This window comes from Serinus canaria, chromosome 1A, assembly GCF_022539315.1.
Source record: "Serinus canaria isolate serCan28SL12 chromosome 1A, serCan2020, whole genome shotgun sequence".
Lineage (NCBI taxonomy): Eukaryota > Metazoa > Chordata > Aves > Passeriformes > Fringillidae > Serinus > Serinus canaria.
In genome coordinates this window covers 49,951,075-49,971,649 of record NC_066314.1, presented here as the reverse complement: position 1 = coordinate 49,971,649, position 20,575 = coordinate 49,951,075, and the positions used below count along the sequence as shown (strand labels likewise).

The window sequence follows — 20,575 nt, the reverse complement described above, 5'->3', positions numbered from 1 at the left end:
CAATTTCAAATTTTCTGGATTTTTCAATTTAATTTTTGATTGACAATATCTCTTTTTGGGAGTGTTTGTTCAACTCTGTTCATTCTCTTTCCTGAAAGAAAATTCTTCCTTTCAGGAAAGGGAATCAAATCTGGAAATCAAAGGACAAAGTTGAAATCCTTCATTTCAGGAAAGGGAATGAAATCTTGCAATTTCAAAGAGGATAAGCTGGGCAAGCTTTGATCTGTATTCCTATGCTTCAGGTCATCCCACTGGCTTTTCTTATTTTCACATGCTATCAGGTTTGTTTGGGTTTTTTTTGGGAGGGGTTCTTTTGGTTGTTGTGGGGGTTTTTTAATTCTAAATTTTTATGTTTCTCTTCTGTCTCTTTGTTTTAAATTTTTCAAAATTTCTCATTTCATTCCTTTCCCCTTCAGGAAAGGGAATGAAATCTTGCAATTTCAATGAGGATCAATTGGGCAAGTTTTGGTCTGTATTCCTGTACTTCATGTCATCCCATTGGATTTTCTTGTTTTCACATCCTGTTGGGGGGGTTTTTTGGGTTATTTTTTTTTTTATTTCAATTTTTCTGGTTCAATTCTGTCTCTTTGTTTACCTTTCTTTCCTCAATTTAGGGATTTCATGTGGAATAATTTTGGCATGTTTTGGTCCATTTCCCTACAACAAATTTCATCTCAGTACCATTGGTTGTAGTTGCTCCATTTCAAATTTTCTGGATTTTTCAATTTCATTTTTGATTGACCATATTTCCTTTAGGGTGTGTTTGTTCAAGTCTGTCCTCTGATTTCATTCCCTTTCCTGAATGGGATTTCCTTTCAGGACCAGGAATGAAATCTTGCAAGTTCAAAGAGGATCAATTGGGCAAGCTTTGGTCCATGTTCCTGCACTTCTGGTGATCCCATTGGCTCTTCTTGTTTTCACATCCTATCAGGGGTTTTTTGTTGTTGTTTTTTCCTTAGTTTTTGAAATTTCAATTTGTTTGATTCAATTCTGTCTCTCTGTTTACCTTTCTTTCCTCAGTTTGGGGATTTCATATGGAATAATTTTGGCATGTTTTGGACTATTTTCTTACACCCAGTTTCGTCTCAGCACCATTGGTTCTAGTCATTCCATTTCAAATTTTCTGGGTTTTTCAATTTCATTTGGGCGAATTTTCTGGTATTTTCAATTTCATTTTTGATTGACCATATCTCTTTTTGGGAGTGTTTGTTCAAGTCTGACCTCTGATTTCAAGATTTCCTTCCCTTTCCTGAAAGGAAGAATTTTCATTCAGGAAAGGGAATGAAATCTTGCAATTTAAATGAGGATCAACTGGGTAGGCTTCGGTCTGTAGTCCTACACTTCAGGTCATCCCATTAGCTTTTCTGGTTTTCACATCCTATTAGGGGGTGGTTTTTTTGGTTTGGTTTGGTTTTGGTTTTTTTTCTATTTCAAGTCTTCTGTTTTTCTTCTGTCCCTTTTTCTCCCCTGTCTGTTTACCTTTCTTGTCTGATTTTAGGGATTTCAAATGTGCCATAATTTGGCACATTTAGTCTATTTCCCTACACCCAATTTCATCTCAGTACCTTTGGTTGTAGTCACTGCATTTCAAATTTTTTTGGAATTTTCAATTTCATTTTTGATTGACAGTATCTCCTTTCAGACCTGTTTGTTCAGCTCTGTCCTCCAATTTCATGATTTCCTTTCGTTCGTGAATGGCTGCTAATTCCAGCTCTCTCGCCATCAGGAATATTGCTAAACCTGAGAGACGACTGCATTTCTTCTTAGTTCACTTACAAGGTTTCACATGAAAAACACTTTGTTGTGGGGGGAAAGGAGCAAGACTCTAAGTTACACTGAGCATTGGGCGAGGCAGAAGAGTCTGACAACTTTATCCTGCCCTCCATCAACCATCCTCCAGTTCTGGAACCTTCATTCCCATCCCTGCCCCCACCCCACTCTGCTGCTGAATTAACATAGAAAGAATCTTCCCTTTAAAATGAAACCACTTCCCCAACCAGATGGGTTTTCTGAATCAAGAACTTCCTTTTCCCCTCTCTCCTCTGAGTATCTCAGGCCAAAGCCTCTCACTGCTCATTTTAATCTCCTCAAACAAAGATTCCCAAAAAGCTGCTGGGATGGAAATGCATTTGTGCAATTGCATTTAAAAGTAGGCAATGAGTCCCTGTGGGCTCATCGAAACATGCACGGAGTTTCCTGCACTGCCACAAGCTTGTGACATATGACAGTGGGGAGACAAGGAGGGGAAGGAGGAGTCACAGGGAAACCCGCCCCCCCCAATGCTGCTGCGGTCTTGGTCGCTGGCTCCAAGTTGTTTCAGTTCTGTGAAGCATCTGAACAAACCAAATACAAGGAGGAACACCAGCTGTGCTGAAAGTATATCGTGCTCTTCAGGATGGACCTTTGTCCTGCTGGTAAGCCTCAATCATTGGGTGTCTTTTTTGGGGTGAGGGCTCTGTAGTCGGTTTGATGGAGAAGAGCACACCATGAAATCCCAACAGCCAGAGTGGATGCTGATGCTGTAGTGAATGACATGTTGGAATATCCCTGGTGGTACAGTTAATTGCTTGTCAGTCTTCAGCATCAGACATGGGTTTCTTTTTACTTGCTCTCCTTTCCCATCGGGAGAAATTTCCCCACTGGTTTGAATGACCTTTGTCCTCAGAGTGTTACTGCTCTGATTCCTTGGGCCAGCAATGCTGGGCAAGCTGGGAACTGACTCCTCGGTGTCAATGGCGTATGTGACACCTGGGGTGAGCATTGCTGGCTTTGGCTGCTCTCATTCAACTCTGGCAAGCTCCTCTGTGGTGTGCTCCTCCCTACAGATGCCAGGAGCTGGCTTGCCTTTGTAGAGCCTCTCATGCAGTTGGGTAACCCAGTGTAATGCCCGTGCAAGTCTTTTGGTACTGGGGCCTCCCTTGCTTTTGGCCATGTTAGAGGTAGACAACTGTATTGGGGTTCTAGAAGCTCCAAGGGATCTACAGGTGGGCCTGCCTGGCCCTGAAATAATCTCAGTGGGCAGATGTGGGTGAGGGGAAATGAACCGCATCTGAGGAACTGAGAGAGATCTTGGGTTTTATTTCCTGCTTTGGCAGGTGGTGGATAAAGTGGTTGGGATTCAGTAAGGAAAGGCATTGCACCAGGCTGAACATTTCCAGCTTCTGGCTGAGGAAGCTCTGAGTGTGTCAGAGAGGGAGAGCTGAGTGGGAACAGGCTGAACAAAGGAAGAACAAGCATCACCTTGTAATATTTCTTCTCGGTCTGACTCTGTCCCCTCAGGCTTTTGTGTATAGGATATGGAGAGTGAAAGCAAAAAGCAGTGCCCAGTTTCAACAACTGTTGTGCACTTTTTAGCTCTGATGTGTGTAGCCAAGGAAAGAGCATGCTCAAGCCACATACCAGCCTTGCTTGCCAGGGAAATTGGTGGTACCTGTAGGAGCTGAGTTCTTGCCAGCATCTGACTGGTATTGAATGTTGGTGAAAATGGGTCTCTTCTGATCACCCAGTCCTCGCTACCTGAAAGCAGCTGTGGACGAAGGGTCTGCAGGACAAACTGGGCAGGAGAAGGGATAGCTGATATTTTGCTATTTATTTTGGGGTGTGCCTTTGACAGAAACTGGGGGTCTCCTAAGTGAAGGTCTGACACAGTCATTCACTTAAGTTGTGTTATTGCATTAATTATGTCTTGAAAGTTACACATTCAAGCAAGTGTACTTTCAAGAAAGTATAGACACTGCAATAACACAATGACATCCTATTCAGGCACTGTGGGGGTTTGCTCAGCTCTGGGTAGAGGCAGAGCCTGGAGACAGGCAATGCCTGGAGAGATGTGCTGGCTCTGACTGATGTTTTTGCTCAATCCCATCCTGTCATTCCAAAGCTGGGTGAGAAAGTGGGTTTGTTTGATGCTGAACTCCCTTGGTAGCCAAGGCTGCCACCAGAAACAGTTTTCCAGTGAGCTTTAGAGTACTGAATGCATTTGGAATCACTCAGTTGTGGCATGATTGTCCTGAAGGTCAGAGGTGCGTGTACACCTTTCTCTGGGGCCCCTCCTGCCTGGAGACGTGATGGTCCTGTTAGGTGCCCATCTGTTTGCAAGAAAGGCTTGATGCCTTGGGGAGGCTGCTCTCCCTGCAGTGTGTGTCCTCTTCCAGCTTCCTTCAGAACCCTCTCAGGACTGTCTGAGTGAGGCCACAGAGCTGCTGTGCCAAGCCCTTGAGCTGGATGTGTGACACACGGTAGAGCAGACTGGTTCTGTGGTGTCCTGTGCTGGGATGTGTGGGCAAAAGTCATGGAAAGCTATCCTGAAGGATGGGTGTAAGTTGTCAAGTGAGCTAAGGGGACCAGTAGACAACATAAATTCTTCTTCCCAGCTTTCCCCCCATAGCTGAAATGTGCAAATTAAACCTGCTGGGATTTATGTTGAATTTCTTCTCACACGAGCTGGCAGAGAACTGTGGAGTGCTGCAGGAGGGAGATGCACACGGCTGGAAGGAATTGAGGAGTGGAAGGCTTTGTCATCTCTCTGCTACTAGACTGGTACCTGTCTGTGGAGGTGGTGGTCTGTACTGGAGATGACCCAGCAGCCATATCAAAAAAGACAAGGAATTTCAGGTGAAATTTTTCTACCAGGGATATTCCTTCAGGGAGAAGCTGCCTGTCAGGCTGTTCTGCTTTTGTGCAGCCATGGGCAGAGGTGCCCAAACCCTTTTGCAGTGATACTCAAAGCCCTCCACTACCTTGCAAATGAGCCTGATGAAGCTTTGCTGTCATACCACCAGTGTGTAACACACAGGTCTGCAGCAGTGGCACAGATAGAATCATTCTTCTTAACCTTTCCCTACTGCTTCTGCAGTTCATTCTTCCAGCCCTCCTGGGTGATAATTTCCCACTTACCTCTGTGCTTCAAAAGCCATCTCCCTATTCCTATAATTTTCCATGGGACTGAAAGCCTTACACCTGGGTGGTTCAGCACAGCCCTTTGCAATGGGAAATTAAACCAGCAAACACAGAACTCTCTGCTGGCCACACAAGTACCCAGATGTTTGGGCAACTCTGACCTGCCCTCTGGGCAGGGAGGCTGAAGGTGTAAGCCATACAATTGGAATTGAAGTCTGTGTCCTGAGTGACAGCACTGAAAATACAATCTTGGTGAGTTCGTGAAGAACTGGAAGTCTTTCTATGTGGGTCTGCCCTGGGAGTGGAGAAACAACTTCAGGAGCAGGTGTAAGACCAACAAATGTGATGCTGATGCACTTTCCTTTGAGCATTTGCTCTCTGAAAATAAATTCCAAACAGCAACCTAATGCTCTCTCTGGAGAGGATAGTAGCCAATTTTTGTGCGTCTGAACTGGAAAACTTCAGGGTTGGTTGGGCTGACAGCATCCTTCTGAAACCTGCGGGTGTTTTTGTGCTGTGTTCTTCATCAGGGTGAAATTTCCCCCTGTGCAGAGAACCTTGACCAGGGCTATGCTTCATCTGTGTGCTGACCTAGTCCTAGAGGGAAGTAGAACTGAGGTGGTTCTGAGGACTTTGACAAGGCATGGACCATTTTCTAAAGCAACCAAGAACTTAAGCTGTGTAGGAAACCTGACGAAGACCCTCTCTGTAGCTCAGTCTAAATTGCCCTAAAAGTTTGATCCACCCATTTTTTCCAAACTCTGTCACCCTTTCCTACCTTTTTAGCCCTTGATTCCTTCCCCTTGTCTATGACTCCTTCTTTTTCTCCCCTGCCCTCCCCAGACACAGAGTCCTTCCCACACTTTTCTCATTCTGACAGACTCAGTAGGTGGGAGTTGGGGTTTTCAAATGTTCAGGAGGAAGGGGACCTGTGTTAATTATAGCCTTGTTGGGGGTCCTGTGGGTGAGATGGCGTCCCTTGGGAGCCTCATGACTCTTTGAGATGCTTTAGTAGACATAGAACAACTAAAGCAAAGCAACCAGCCACACCAGAATTTGCTGACGGGGCAGGGAAGGCAGGGTTCCTCAGGGCTGTGCTCCTATGGTGCTTTTGTGGAAAGAAATACAGGGCAAAAGGTCTTTGTTGTAATTTGTCAAGGAGTCACCCCAGTGATTCCACAATTACAAGCCCTGACAGGAGTGAAAGAGATACAGCTGGAGAGATGGAGACGCCAGCCTGATCTCCTGCAGACACCACAACTGCAGGATACAGAAATTAAGCTGAAGGGCCTGGGCACTGCTCAGAGGCCCAGGGCTGACATTTAAAGGGAAGTCAGCAACCCACCAGAAAAGTACCAGAGCCACTGCTTGTTTTTGGTTGGTTTTCTTTGTGGTTTCTTTTCATTTGTTTGTTTTTTGTTTGCTAACCTTCCTTCCTGCTTCGGTTTTCCCCTCACCTACAGATTTGGCAGTTGCAAGCTTTTGGATGCCTTTTTCCTTCCCTCTTGTCTGGCTTCATCAATCAGACAGCTTCTTGTTGTTCTTCACAAGGGCTGCTTGCAGGGCACATGGATCCTTCCCAGCCTGGCTTCATGCTGGCTCCTTGTCCAGTGCTTTACCCCTGCAGACTCAGCAACCCCTCCCCAGGGAATGCGATGCTTGAAACCATCAGGAAGAGTGGCAGGAAAGAGGCTGATGCCTGAGAAAAGTAGCAGGAACATACTTAGCACATGGAAACCCAACTAGCCAGGAGGATGGGGGAGAGATTTGGATTGGGGAAGATAAGTCTTTCTGAGCTGTTGAGGCCATGACAGGAAAGAAGCATACTAAGATGATTGCCCTTGTCGCTTTTCCTTCTGTCTGTTGTGGCTGCTTCCTTCCCTTTTTTTCTTCCACTCACATTTATAGCAGTTGTTTTGCATGTGAGATCCACACTAAGAGAATTTCCAATGCAACTGGTGCTACTTCCCCTTTTTTCTGGGAAGACAGGAGGCTCAGGGGATTTTGTTTTATGAAACAGTGGAGCAGGGCATCCCGGGACTTGACCTGGCCTTCTGGGGAAGCTTTTTCTTGCTGTGTTTATGTGCAGCAAGGACCCTGTCTGCAAGTTCACCAGTGATCTCCAGTGCTCTCAGCTTTCTGCAAGCTCTGCTTTTTTCCTGGGGCCTCATCTTCTGCTTTGTCTCCTCTCTAGAGCTGCAGCCTTCTCATTCTCCTTGCAGAAGAGGCTCTGCAGTGGTTCACCAGTGGTTCACCTGGATTATATTTAGCAGCATCACTGTCACCCCATTTTTTAGGTCTTTTATGAATAATATTGTGGTTGCCTTGGTTCTGCTGCTATTTGTTTAAGTTCCTGTACATTACAAGGAACCCTACTCATATTTCTGCATTTTCTGCTGTTCACAGAACAACAGCCACTCAAAGACATTCCTTTTTCAGCAAGGCTTTCATCCTCTAGATCCTGTCCTCCTGCTTGAAAAACCTTGATTTTCTCTCTTAAGCCATTTCTGACTCTGCTATGGCAGATAATTCAGGAAGCCAATGGTTTTCTTGGGAGGTGGATGTAGATGAAGTATTTAGGTCATCGATTTTCAGTGCCTAAAGATGACTGACATAACAACCACCAGAGAGCATTTAGTGAGACCTCTTCACAGTGCTCAGAGCAGAATTGGCTGAATAGGCAGTGGGAGTCTGCAGGGTCAGCTGAGAGGGGTGTGCAGAGCCTTTTGCTGCAAGGAGAGGGGGTATGGTCTGTGCTGCAGGCTCTGGGCTGAGAACCATTTGCAAGGCAAAGGTGCAGTGGTTGCAACAGCAGGGAGCACAGATGCTGGACACACAGAAATCAGAGTTGCTGTGGAATGACCCTAGGAGAAGGCAAGTGCTGAGAGGTTGGGGCAGCTTTTTCCATGATATGTGGGCCCCAGTAGAGTTTTCACAGGAATCTTTATTCTTTCAGAATCAACTTGCTTGAGTGGGGCTGAAGAGGCTGAAATAGAGACAATCAGGAAGCACAGACAGGAGCTTTTGGATGACATTAAGGTAAGGACCATCCTGTCCCTTGTGCCTTCTGAAATCTGTCTTCATCAAGGTGCATCTTCACATAATAGTCCAGGCCATGCAGAAATGCTCTTGCTAAGGTGGCATTTTCTCAGTCATGATCCAACTTAAGTTTGAAACTTCAGGCTGCCCTGGCCTTTTTGCCCCCAGGGTACATCCAGCCTGTGGTACTCTCTGCTGCAGGAATCCTCAGCTGCCCCAATGGGATGTTTGAAAAAGGCTGGTCAGATTATGAGCAACGCTAAGCTGGGATTGCATATTTAGGAGTAAAGAAATATCTTCACTAAATTGTACTGGCAGGCATCCGACTCAGCATTTATGATTCTTTTTAATTACTGATTACCTGCTAATGATATGTCAGTCCTGGTTACCTGCAGCATCCCCCTGTGTTTATCAAACTTTTGTTTGCTTTTTGGACTTCTAGCAAGTCCTCCATGAAGGATACTGTCTCTTCAAAGAGGTCTTATGGCAGGACCTTCCACACAAGTTTCTGTGGCTGGAACTTGTTTTCCTTCTTTTCTTTGAGCAGAAACCATTTCTCCAGTAGCTCCTAAAATGTCTGAAAGTAACAGATTCAAAATCAGTCACTAAGACTGCATCACAGTCCTGCATGGTGCTGTCCCCTTTCTATTCCATTCTGCCTCCACCATGAAATGTGGTTTCCCATTTAAGAGAGCTTATAGCACTGAATTGTTGGACTCGGACTGATTTTTTTTCCACAACATGAAGCTGTCCAGATGCCTAGGGAATAGCTGAAATATTTTCTGGAATGGAGTAAAGGATTAAGCCAAACTACATGTTACTTCATCGGCTTCCAGACCTCCTCTGTCTGCTGCAAACCAGAATGCTCTCTCGTCCCCCCTCTGCAAAACAGAATATGAATGTACGTGCCTGGGACTTGCTTGTGTGCGTTTGTTTCCCTTCAGTTTTCAGAACAGGCAATGGGCACTGTAAGAGCAGGATACTTGAACAGGGAATACTACTTTTTTTTTTTTTTTTTTTTGCCTGCTATGGGCAGAGAAAGGTTGCTAGACTGCACAAACCCATGCTTTAAAACCTAAAGCCATTAAGCACTGGAATACACAATGTCCAGTGGAGCAGAGTGAGTTTGGGTGAAAAGAGTGTAATAGAACAAGAGACATTTTCGCTAGGGGATTTTTTTTTCAGAATGTATCTATCAGTACCCTTAAGAACAAAGACTTGGGGTCCTATCTGGGGAAGGGGAGGGGGGGTGGAAGATAAAAGAGGATGGGTCTTGGCTTGCCAGTAACACTGCCAAAAGACAGCAGTGAATAAAATAACAAAATTGATAATAATTTGAAAGTCATGAGGTGAGATCATGGTTCTGTTACATTTGTGCAACACCTAAAACTTAGTAAGGAACACTCGCAGCTCTGGGGACCGATCAAGTACAACAGAAGGTGGCCAGAGCAAAACTGAAACCCAGAAGCTCTTTTAAGTTATGGAATATTGCAGAAATTCAGTTTCTCTATCTGATTATGTTCTCCATCCACATCCTCATTCCTCAATGAGAAAGGATCTGTCGTAAAATAATCTTTCTTCCCTTGCCTGTTCTGGTTGGTATGGGGAAGAATTGGGGTGATTCGTAGAAGAGAGCTGTGATGCACTTTGGCTTTGAGGTGGAACATAACTGCAGGATGGAAACAAGGAGATATAGACACTTTCATTTCCATGGTAACACAGAATATCCAGCCAAGGCAGCCATGGTCTGTCATGGGCTTAAAGGAACGTGAATTCCACAATTGATTTTTTAAAATCTGGCAGTAATTACTTTGCCTTTACTCCTCCTCTCCTTTTTCTCCACTGAACAGAGCTATCTTCTCAATGGTATTTAAATGGCAGGTACATTAAAAATTCTGTGTTTCACAATACAGCCACTTTGGGTTCATATTGATCTCACAGTTACCAGTTCTACTTCTCCTTTCCTGGATGTGTAGCAGGGCTATGCAAAATAAAAGCTCAAAAGGAATGGGCACAATGGAAGGATTCTTGCATCTGACATTGTTTGAGGAACTGGAATCAACAGTGGGGCGAGTTCTCTGACACTTGCCACACTGATTAAGTTTGATTTTTCCAGTCTTGATTGGCAATAGGCATGAGAACTTCCTTCTGTCTCTCTTTCCAGTTGTTTGCACCTGGAATCCAGCAGGGTGATTCCAGAGCAGTGCCCGCTTCATAGGCATCCTTGGCTGGTCATGACCACCTGACCTGTCCTTTTCCTGTAACTGAGGGAAGAAGTTAGACATGCTCTTACGCTTCCTTAGGCTGTGTCTGCTGGTTTTCCCTCCATTGCCTTCACCTTCCTGATATTTCTTTTGCAGAAGCTGAAGGAGGAGATTGCTGAGGTGTTTGCAGAGATTGAGTGTTTCCAGCATGGAGAGGAGAAGCAGGTGGCAGACAGTAATCCTGGAGAACAGATCAGGTGAGTGGAATGAGTATTCCTTTGCTTGCAAAGTCTCTCTTTTTAAGTTGAAAAAACAATAACGCTGATGGGATTCGGTTCACAACAAGGTCAGGGAAATGGGCAGGGAAATGAGGCCCTCCTATTCTCCTAGATTTCTTATTATTCCTGGATAGACAGACACCTGTCCTTGTGATATCTCCCCTTGTCAGTGAAATGACATGGTCCAATGTCGCTAGCGAACACGAAAGAACTAGATGCACACCGCTGCTCCAAGGTGAAGAACAAAAAGGGAAGTTTATTTTCTGACTCCAACATTTATAGTTTTCCAAAAGTGACAGTGGATTGGAGGGTGACAGTGCCACCTCTCCAATGCCACTGGACAAACTAACAGTCTATCAAGTCTCTCCTCCTCCATAAAGGAATGCAAAACAATGTGTTATCTCCAGACAGTGTGCAATAAAGTTCTCCACAAGGAGGTAAACATCAGAAGGTTTAGAAAATCCTAGAAAATCAGGGCGACATCCCTTTATTCTAAGTTTGACTTTTCCTTCTTTTTTGTGTTTACAGCAAGCTGTCACAGAGGGATAAAATTCTGTCCCTGGGCCGGAAGAAATTCAACATGGATCCTGAAAAGGTAGGATTTGTTCGTTTTGCCTATGAGGGTAAAGCTGGGAGGAAGAGCCTCTGCTGGCTGGTGCTCCTGCTGCAGCCACTGATGTCAAAGGAACTGTGGCAGGGGACTGTTGGGATGGGTTCCTACCTCACTGAGGCCCCTGTTGGGAGCAGCCTCCAACCTGCCCCTGACTGAGGTCTTCTGATATGATCAAGCTGTGTTGCCTCCCCCCACCATGGGCTTGGAGGCCACGCCATACAATTCAACCCAAACCTAAGAGAAGTAAAGGGAGGATGCTTTGACACTGCCAGAATGCCATGAGAGTTGGACTTCCTTCAGCACAGCCCTTCAGAGGCTAGGAGCTTGCTGTAATGTGGTAAAGGAGGATGAACTAAGAAGGTGAGAAGTTTGAGGCTGTGTCAGGTTCCTTGGCTCATTCAGAAGAGAAGAGGACAGAATGCCTCTGTCATTTTGGAGACAGTTTTGGTTGAATTGTGGAATGAACATAGCTTTTCCACTTCCTGGAGCTCTGACCAGTGGTATCAAGACTCTTCAGCCCTCTGCAGAAAGTTCTAAAACCATCATGATTAAGTAGAGAAGATGTGTGAAAGGCAGTTTCCTCTTCCTTCCTTCTCATTAGTGGAGCATTTTTTGAGCTCTTTGAGGAAAACCCCAAGCTGTGATCAAACGATAGCTGATCATCAGCTCCCCACCACAGCCAGCATCTCAGGCGTCTGCTGCTCTGTGTGACAGCTTTTCATGCCTCCTCTGTGCCCTGCTGGGAGCATCAAGGTGCCTTCCTCAGTGTCCACAGGCCAGCTGGGTGCTTGCCAGTCCCCTGGATGTCCCTCTGCCAGTGGGAGTTGTCTCAGAGCAGTGATGTCAGTACTTAGAGCCTGTGTGAGAGTTGGTCTTATTTTGCCTCTCTGTCTGACCTTGGTTTGAAGCCCCTGAGGCCTCTCTCTCTGCAATGCTCTGCAGGAATGCCCAAACTAAAATTCTAACCCCAAACCAGTTTAGCTTTATGAGTTCAATGCCAATCAGACTGGTTGAAATATTATATACTCTGTGCCTATATAATGCAAATCTCTGATGGTTGCCTCCCTCTTGCTCCATGCCATAGAGTGGGAGGTGCTGTAATGCTAGGAAATTTCTTTGCCCCTCCTTATAAGGTTACATTCCATCCATGCAATGCTGATACTTATAAATGCGTTCCTATCTCCAAGATCCCATGGAAAGTTCCTGAGGCTAGAGGAGGTAAGCATTAGGAATCCAGCTGATAAAAAGCTTTGGGGAGAAACATTTTCCTCTGGAAAATGGGGCCCCATCATCACTGCAATGCTTTTCAAAATTAAATTGATCTTACTGAAAATCTGTCTGGGGAAAAAGAAAGAAAAATAGAGTGGCAAAAATCTCACAAAAATTTTGATTTCTTTGTTTAAAGCTGCTTTTTCTTTGGGGCATTTTAAAAAGAGTTTCCTATATTGCAAGAGAAAGTGAAATGATTCTGTTGAAGTAGAACATTTTGATGGATCTAAACCAATTTTCATTCCTTTATTGTATATTGCAAAGAAAATTGCAATGTGGTCTAGAGAACTGCAGCACTGTTAGATATTGTCAAGAATCTTTTGAAAAAAGCCTCAGCTTTTTCTCTGGCTTTAAAAGTCATGAAATTCTCTCTAAAATAGGATATTGACTCTTTGTACAACCCAACTCACAACCTCTATATTCCTTAAAAAGCATATTCCATCATTATTGTCTAGGAGGGATGGAGCTGAAAAGATTGCAGACTTCTCTGTTCTGTGGCATAGAAGAAAAATCTAGGAAAAAATTGTTTCAAGTTGTCTCAAGCCAAGTTGTCTGAGTACATTTTTTTTATTATGCCTTCTTTTAAACAAACAATTTTACTTTTAAGTTAAGTTAATTTGGTAAAAAAAAGACATTTAGGAATGGAACAGTAAGGAATTTTGATTGAAAATATTAAAATTTATTATTTTGACTTTTCTTTTTTGGACTTCAAATCTACATTGCCCTATTTTGTTTGAGTTTCCATCCCAGTGAAACATTTAGCCAAATCCAGGGATGAACTAAAAATAGGACTGACAACCCATAGAGGATGAAGAGGGATTGAATAAAAATGAGAACATGGCTGTGTGCTCCCATGAAGGGGCTGGGGAATAAGAGAGGAGCAAGTACATGAAAGCAAAGGAAGGCTGATATCAGAGTGTTGGGATCCTATGTTCTCAATAGACCATAGAGCTGCTTTACTTCCCCATCTTGCTTCTCCTTCCCAGGGGATCCAGTACCTGATAGAGCACCAGGTATTGTCTTCAAACCTTCAGGAGATTGCCAGATTCCTCCACAAGGGTGAAGGCCTGAACAAGACAGCCATTGGGGATTACCTGGGTGGGAGGTAAGCAACCCAGGATGAGGAGACCCCTTGGAGGCCCTGTCCTGCCTGGCTCCTCTGAACTACCATTTTGGATGACCTGTGGCAGACCTCATCCAGGTGCCAAGACTGAGCATATCTCCAACCACAGTGGGCTGGGTGGGCAGGACACCCCGGGAGGGTCTTTGGAGTGTGACTAAGGCTGGCCATATGGGATACCTTTTCTCCTGACTGTAATGGGATCAGCCATCCCAGAACGGAGTGTGCACCTTGGCTTCTTCTTGGTCAGAGGGAAGTGGGACTGGGATGGACCCAGATGCGTGCTGTCACACCAAGGGACATCCAGGCAGAGCAGGGTCAAAGCTCACTTCTGACCTTTTCCCTCTGTCCTCCCCCAGGGACCCCACCAACATTCAGATCCTCCAGGCCTTTGTGGCATGTCACCAATTTGCCAACCTCAACCTGGTGCAGGCGCTGAGGTGAGTGAGCGTGCAGGGGACAGGGGACAGTGCTGGAATCTGCTCAGCCACTGGCTCTCACCACACAGGAAGGTCAGGAAGCCCTCTTGGGCTGAAATGGGAGCTTCCCAAGGCCCTGCTGGGTGTGTTGGCTCCAGGGTTGTTAGCCTGTGAGGGGTAACAGCCCTGGAGCTGTCAACAGCTCCTCAAGGGGGTGGGAAAGACTTTCATGGCCCCTTGATTGGGTTGCCCATGTGCAGAAAAGTGGGTCACTGTGGTTGCAGTGTCTGGGGGGATGAAAAAGGTTATTTTTGGCAGCAGGAAATATCTGTCCTCGGTGCCTATTACCTCAATAACAAAGTGACTCTGTTTTAGGGTCCTTGTTTTATTACAGGCTGCCTCCTGGCAAGACTCTTTCTCCTGAGGCCTCTGCTGCCTTGCAGGGCTCTCACTGGAGGAGCAGAGCTGTGATTTCTGGGAGGCTTAGTTCTCTTTACTGCACACAGGGTGTTTGAGGCTGATGTATCCAGGCAATTTCTAGAGAGGAGCAGAGCTCCTGCTCCATGCCCTGTATTGTCTCCCCAGTGTGATGGGGTGACTTCTCTTACCTTCATGGTGTTGCACGGGTTGAGGGGAGGCATCCCTGTCCCTTGGACCCATCTGACTGGTGCTGTGACACTGCTCCTGACAGACAGTTCCTCTGGAGCTTCCGGCTGCCCGGGGAGGCGCAGAAGATTGACCGGATGATGGAGGCATTTGCCAGCTGGTACTGCAAGTGCAACCCGGGAGTGTTCCAGTCCACAGGTAGCTAAGGGAAGAAGGCCTGTAAAGCTGAGCTAGGCTGTTTGCTGGGGAGAGAAGCCTTCCTTTTCCATTCACAAAGCACAGGCAGCATCACTAGGAAGTGTGTTTCCCCTTAAGCTAAAGGAGGCAGCCCAGCTCCTGTGAAGATTTTCAATAAACTGAGCATCTTCAGTCCTCCTTTTGCTACTGTGCTCCAGGCCCTCCTGATGGGCACCAAACTGAGAAGGGCTCCCAGCCTCACAGGAGGTGTTACCTCATCACAGCAAGGATAGCACTGACAGATGGAAGTCTGCAGAAACTTTCCTGCTGGCAGAGCCTTTATTAGACTGCATCTGCCTAACTTGCCCCATTATCCTGAGGGCATAGAATCCCCTCCCTCACAGGAAATAATTGTGTCCCTCTTTCTCCAAGGAGAGGGAACATCTCCCTTCTTCTCCTACAAATGAGAGGATGGCTCTCTTCTTCAGTGACTAAAATCCAAGCCACCTGTGGTGTGAATTATCTGCCCTCTAAGACAAGTGCCACCCATGCTGATTTTCTTTCTCATTTGCTAGATACCTGTTATGTACTCTCCTTCTCTATCATCATGCTTAACACCAGCCTGCACAACCCCAATGTGAAAGACAAACCCCACTTTGAAAGGTTTGTGTCCATCAACAGAGGCATTGACAATGGAGGGGACCTGCCAGAAGAGCTTCTAAAGGTAAGAAGAATTCCTATTCTCTCATCCCGTGGGTTCACTGAGAAGCAAAGGTGCAGAGACAGGGACTGCATCCATTAGCAAAGCTACAGCTGGCATTTTTCTGAAGGCTCAGCAGGCATGGGACCTGCCCTGTGAGGTAAGGTAGAGGTGGGCAGCCTGGTTAGATGTGTCTGCCTTCCCCCAAGGAGCCTGAGCAGAAAAACTTCTTTCTTGTGTCAGAGGGGCTGCCAACCTCCCACACCTGGGCTTTGCTGAGCATCATCCCCTTAGATCTGTCTCCAGAGTGCTATTTCTTTCAGGCAATTTGAGGGAAGGTGCAGGAGCCTGTAGTCTCTTTTTTTTCCCCCTTGGCTTGGGATTTGTGTATTAAATGATGGCAGATACAATGATGTGAGCAACATTTCAGTATCCTTTGAAAGCAGTAACCTGCGTCCCTGTCACTGCTGTTATGAATGTCACCCTTTGTGCCCCTCAGTGCCAAAGCTTTGGCTCTGTGAAATGTGCCTCCTTGTGGCCATGTAGGTTTACATGCTGGTCTCCCAGCAGCATTTGGCACCACCAGCCCTGGTTCTAAATGGGGCTGCATCTCTGCTGTGCCGAGTCCCATCCTAGTGCCTTAATACTACCCACAGCTGCACTTGTGACATGCTGGGTTTGGTCACTGCAGTCTGTCTTGCTATGGGAGCACAATTTTGTGGCTGTGGTTTTACAAACTGAGACTCTTTTTATGGCACAAGATGCAGAAAAGAGCTGGTGACCCCCCCCGGAGACCCTTTGAGGTGCAGACTGGGGACTCTTTTACCCCCAGTGCTCATCGCGTGCTCTCCTGCCCTTCACCCAGTTTGCTTTGTAAAAACAGAGTGATGGGCCAGATGGACCTAGGATCGTTGTGTACAAGCCTTGTCAGAAATCAACCTTTCTCTCTCTGTCCTTTCCCACCAATGCTCGGGGGCAGAATCTGTTTGAGAGCATAAAGAACGAGCCGTTCTCCATACCAGAGGATGATGGCAACGACCTCACCCACACTTTCTTCAACCCTAACCGTGAAGGCTGGCTGCTGAAACTAGGTAAGGGGGAGGGACTCCCCTAGCTCCTCTGACCTCCCCGTTTGCCTGCCTCCCAACACAGAACTGCCCAGGAATTTACCGTCATTTCTGCTGTCCTTCGCTCTCGTCTGCTGCAGTAGGCTGAGGCTGACACCTGCTGTTTAAACCAGCTGCCTGCTCCCTTGTCCCAGCTCCTGCAGGCTCTGTCTGCTCAAAAAGGGACTCAAAAAACATATCCCTCCCCATTCCCCGACCCATCGGAGCAAAATTGGCTCCCTGTGTGAGTGTCTATCACACAGCATCACGTCAGTGGTATCATGGTGTCTCCTTGGGGCTCAGCTACAGGCAGAGCTGGGAGGGTGTGACTATGTGCATGTCAGGAGCTTGGGGGAAGGACAGAAAAATGTGTGACTAATGGCTCCTGAACCTCACTGTCTTTAGGAGGACGTGTGAAAACCTGGAAACGCCGTTGGTTCATTCTGACCGATAACTGCCTGTATTACTTCGAATATACCACGGTAAGGGCTTAACTCACGGCTGGGAAACTGTCCTGGGTGGTGATGAGCCTCTGGGGGGCCAGGGAGGAGCAGAGGGTAGGAGGCCTTTTACCCTCCCAGACTGATCTCACACCTCCACTCTCTCCTGTGCTGTTTCCTCACCTCCCATCTGGAGGAGGAAAGAGGCTGGACCCTGCAGCTGTGGTCTCCTCTTGACTAAACTCCCTGTTGTGTCAATGGAAGAGGTCTCCTGAGGCATTACTCTGCCCTTGTCACCTCCACAAAGGCCCACACAGAGGAAATCAGAGAGGTTCTAAATAGTGGCATAAATTTGGGGAGCATGTTAGGTGTTAATTCATCTTTCCTTGCCTTCAGGACAAAGAGCCTCTGGGTATCATCCCCTTGGAGAATCTATCAGTCCGGAAGGTGGATGATCCCAAAAAGTCAGTAAGTGTCCATTGGCTGGCACTCTGCCAACACAGGCTATCAGATGGTTGGAGGGAAGAGAAGATGCACAGTTTATTCCTACCCTACACAAATTGCTCGCGTTCTACTTGCTTCTCAGAGGGAAGGTGCCGTTGCAGACTGCCTTGTTTGCCCCATCTAGAGACACAGCTGTGTTTTTAATTTATGTTTTTGGTGTGAGTAGAGATCTGTCCTTTGGCTGACTGTATTGTATGCTTTCTCGTGTGTGTAATGGGGCAGAGATGAATGCATACAGCTGACTCCCTACTTACTTTGCACCAGGAGATGTGGGTTTAATTTCTCTCCTCGGGACTCTCCATAATGAGTTACAGCACATGTAGACCAAACAGAACTGTTGGTGTTAGGGAACTTGCCCAGGAAGTGACTCATTTCTTCTGTGTGTCTTATGTGGATACCCACTTTTCAATGTGTCATGGCTCTGGGAAAAGTGCCTTCTATCTGTGTGGTGGCAAGTAGAAAAGAGGATGTTGCTTCTCCTTAAGAGGGGGAGGGATTTTCATGAGTGCAGCAGAGTGACAGATCCTAGAAGGTGTGTTTTGGCAAGTGTTGATGCTCCATCTCTCCATAAAGCCTGGTTTAGTGTCCAGTTGTTCACAGGAGGAGTGTGTTTACCTAAGAAGGAAGGTTATCTAACTCACAGGGAAATTTTTGGGGTGGAGGAAGATAGGGTCTGTTGCCTTTTGGAGACTCCTGCCTCTTGAAAGCTCTCTGAGCCTGTTACCCATGGTTGAAGACAGCAGTCTTCTTGGTCCCCTGTCTAATCCTACTGCCCCATTTTGTTTCCTTTTGGACAGAACTGCTTTGAACTCTTCATTCCCAACTGCAAAGGGCAGAAGATCAAAGCCTGCAAAACAGATGGGGATGGGAAGGTGGTTGAAGGCAAGCATCAGTCCTACAAGATCTCAGCAGCCACTCCAGCAGAGCGTGATGAGTGGATTGAGGCAATACGGTGAGGAGAGCTTGAGGCTTGAGTTGCCTTTTTTAAGCCTTAGGATCAAGTGGTCCCAAAGTTTATTTGGCTATCTTTTATCAGAGCTTGAAAAGGAGAGTGGAAAGAAATGTTTGCAGTATAACTGTGGTACTCCTTGACTTTAAAAAGTTTCGAGGTCCCTTCTGGAGAATCTCTAGCCACAGCTAAATTCTCTGCTGTAAGTCTGCAGATCGCCAGTCCTACATTTTGATAAGTGGTGTCTCTTCAAGTACAGTTAGGTTGTCTGTGCTGCTCTCCATCATTAAATCTCTTACTTTTGCTCCTATTTCCTCTAATTTCCAGGACCAGCATCACACAGGATCCTTTCTATGATCTGGTCTCTGCCCGTAAGAAAAAGATTGCCAGCAAAAACTGAGCCATGACCTGGTCACCTGGCATGAGAAAGGTGGAGGTTATTGGACAGCTTCCCTCCCACACTGGGCTCTTCCAGTGAAGAAATCTGGGATCTTTGGTTCCATCTACCTCCCTCTTGGCAGGCAGATGACTGACAGGACAGCTTGCTCTCTTTGCTTCTTCCCCTTCCAAACTGAAGGCAGAAGCACAGGGTGCGATCCACTGAGGACTGTCAGAACTGTGGGCAGGGGCTTGCCCATGTCTGAACGTAAAGGCTCAACAGCAATTGGCCTTTGGGTTCTCCCATGTAGCCCCAGACACGTGGGACAGGATCTGAGAGGAGACCATCTGAGAGGATTGTCCACACAGTGTCTCCAGCCCCTCCCGTTGTCACACCAGACCAGGGTATTTTTCTGTGAGAGACCTTGTAGATTCTCTTGGAGCTGAGCATGGTCCAGTCAGTTGCAGAGCAGAAAGGCCCCAGTGGTTTCTCTTCCATGAACAGATGTGCAGTGGTTGTGGGGTGGAGGCCACCGATATTTAGAAACTCACTGTGAAACCAGAGGTCGAGGTAAGATCAGAAGCCCTCAGTTCAGAAGAAATCCCTCTCTCCCCCTTCCTAAAGCCTGTAGTGAGGGCTGTAATTGTGGGAAGACCCCGCTCTGTAACTGTGTCATAAATGTTAAAAAGTCAAAGATAATTGAATCCCTATTCAGCATAAGGGCTAACTGAGCATAGAGATGCTGTGGGACCAGGAAAGCAGCTCTGGGGTTTTTTGTTTATCTTTTTTGAGACTCAGGGACCACCACTGATTTCCTTAGGGAAGAAACCCAAACTCTGTCTCTCCTCCTGGCTAATGGCTCCCTGACAAAGGTTGGTTCCTTGAGCAGCTCAGAGGCCTGGGTTTTGTATCTGAAAGTTTTTCAGACAGATGGCATGAAGAAATGGAGGTACATACACCTCCCCACCAGCACACACACACACACAGAGGCATTCATTCCCATCTTCATACAATGGTATCATCTGGAGTCTGGGGGTTTTTGTCTCTTGTGTAAAGAGAGAAATAAAAGTGCTTAAAACAAGCCCAAAACTCAGGGTAATGTGATCATTTTTGTGATAAAGTCAGAGGATGTGAGATAAGAGTATCATGTTCCTGTGCCCAGCAGAGCAGCCTGAGCACTGCTGCAGTCACTTGGCTTTTTCCTTCCTGCAGGGGGCTGTATCTACCAGGCAATCTGCAGCAAGGCCGGCACAGCCCGATTATTCATTCTGGTTCTTTTTGCCCAAGTCTCAGGAATGCTGAATTAATTTCAAGAGGCAGGGAGCGTATCTCAGAGTTGAAGCACGCGCTCACCCTGGAGAAGGAGAGTGAAGGTTTTCTTCTGCTCATGCCTGCAAACGTCTCCTGCACTGAATCCTTTGTTCCTGATGTGATACACAGTGAGTTTGCTGCCCACTGCTCTGGAGCACACGTGCTTGCACACACACGTTCACTCCTGCTTTGGGTTCAGTGCAGAGGCAGGCTCATGTCCAGAGGTGGAAGAGAAGGCAGAATATGGTCCCTTATCTTGGCAACATCTCCCATATACGTAAGAGAAATACAAATATGCATTTGGTTAGTGAGAGATGCCCCAGAGCCTCAGATTGGAGTGAGAAATGTCTGTTCTAGTGCTTCTCAGGTTTATAGTCTGTGTGACAAAAGCCATCAAAATGTTGTCTGGAGTCTTTATTCTACCCATGATCTAGTGTTTGGTGTGGGAATCCAGGCTAAGCCCTCCCCGCAGTTTACCTGGATCATTCCTATGACATGAGGGTCTATCCAAGCTCTTCCCTATTCCTCCTCATCCCCAGCCCTTCTAATTCTCTTCAGGCTG

At 46.4% G+C, this 20,575-nt stretch overlaps 1 protein-coding gene across 1 annotated transcript; it reads left to right on the top strand.

Moving 5' to 3' along the window:
• Window positions 1–2,277: 2,277 nt before the first annotated feature.
• CYTH4 (cytohesin 4) lies at window positions 2,278–19,783 on the top strand. The gene is made up of 13 exons (XM_009086472.4): window positions 2,278–2,414; window positions 7,856–7,938; window positions 10,299–10,399; window positions 10,949–11,015; window positions 13,289–13,407; window positions 13,782–13,862; window positions 14,533–14,645; window positions 15,200–15,348; window positions 16,304–16,415; window positions 16,836–16,912; window positions 17,267–17,338; window positions 18,172–18,326; window positions 18,651–19,783. Exons 1-13 carry the CDS (start codon window positions 2,396–2,398, stop codon window positions 18,721–18,723), a joined length of 1,221 nt encoding a protein of 406 aa, XP_009084720.1. The 5' UTR covers window positions 2,278–2,395; the 3' UTR covers window positions 18,724–19,783.
• Window positions 19,784–20,575: the final 792 nt, after the last annotated feature.

Bases quoted from the DNA above. Each gene is read 5' to 3' on its own strand.
- CYTH4 (XM_009086472.4), top strand. The intron at 11,016-13,288 runs GTAGGATTTGTT...TCTCCTTCCCAG, and splicing joins TCAACATGGATCCTGAAAAG to GGGATCCAGTACCTGATAGA. The intron at 16,913-17,266 runs GTAAGGGCTTAA...CCTTGCCTTCAG, and splicing joins ATTACTTCGAATATACCACG to GACAAAGAGCCTCTGGGTAT.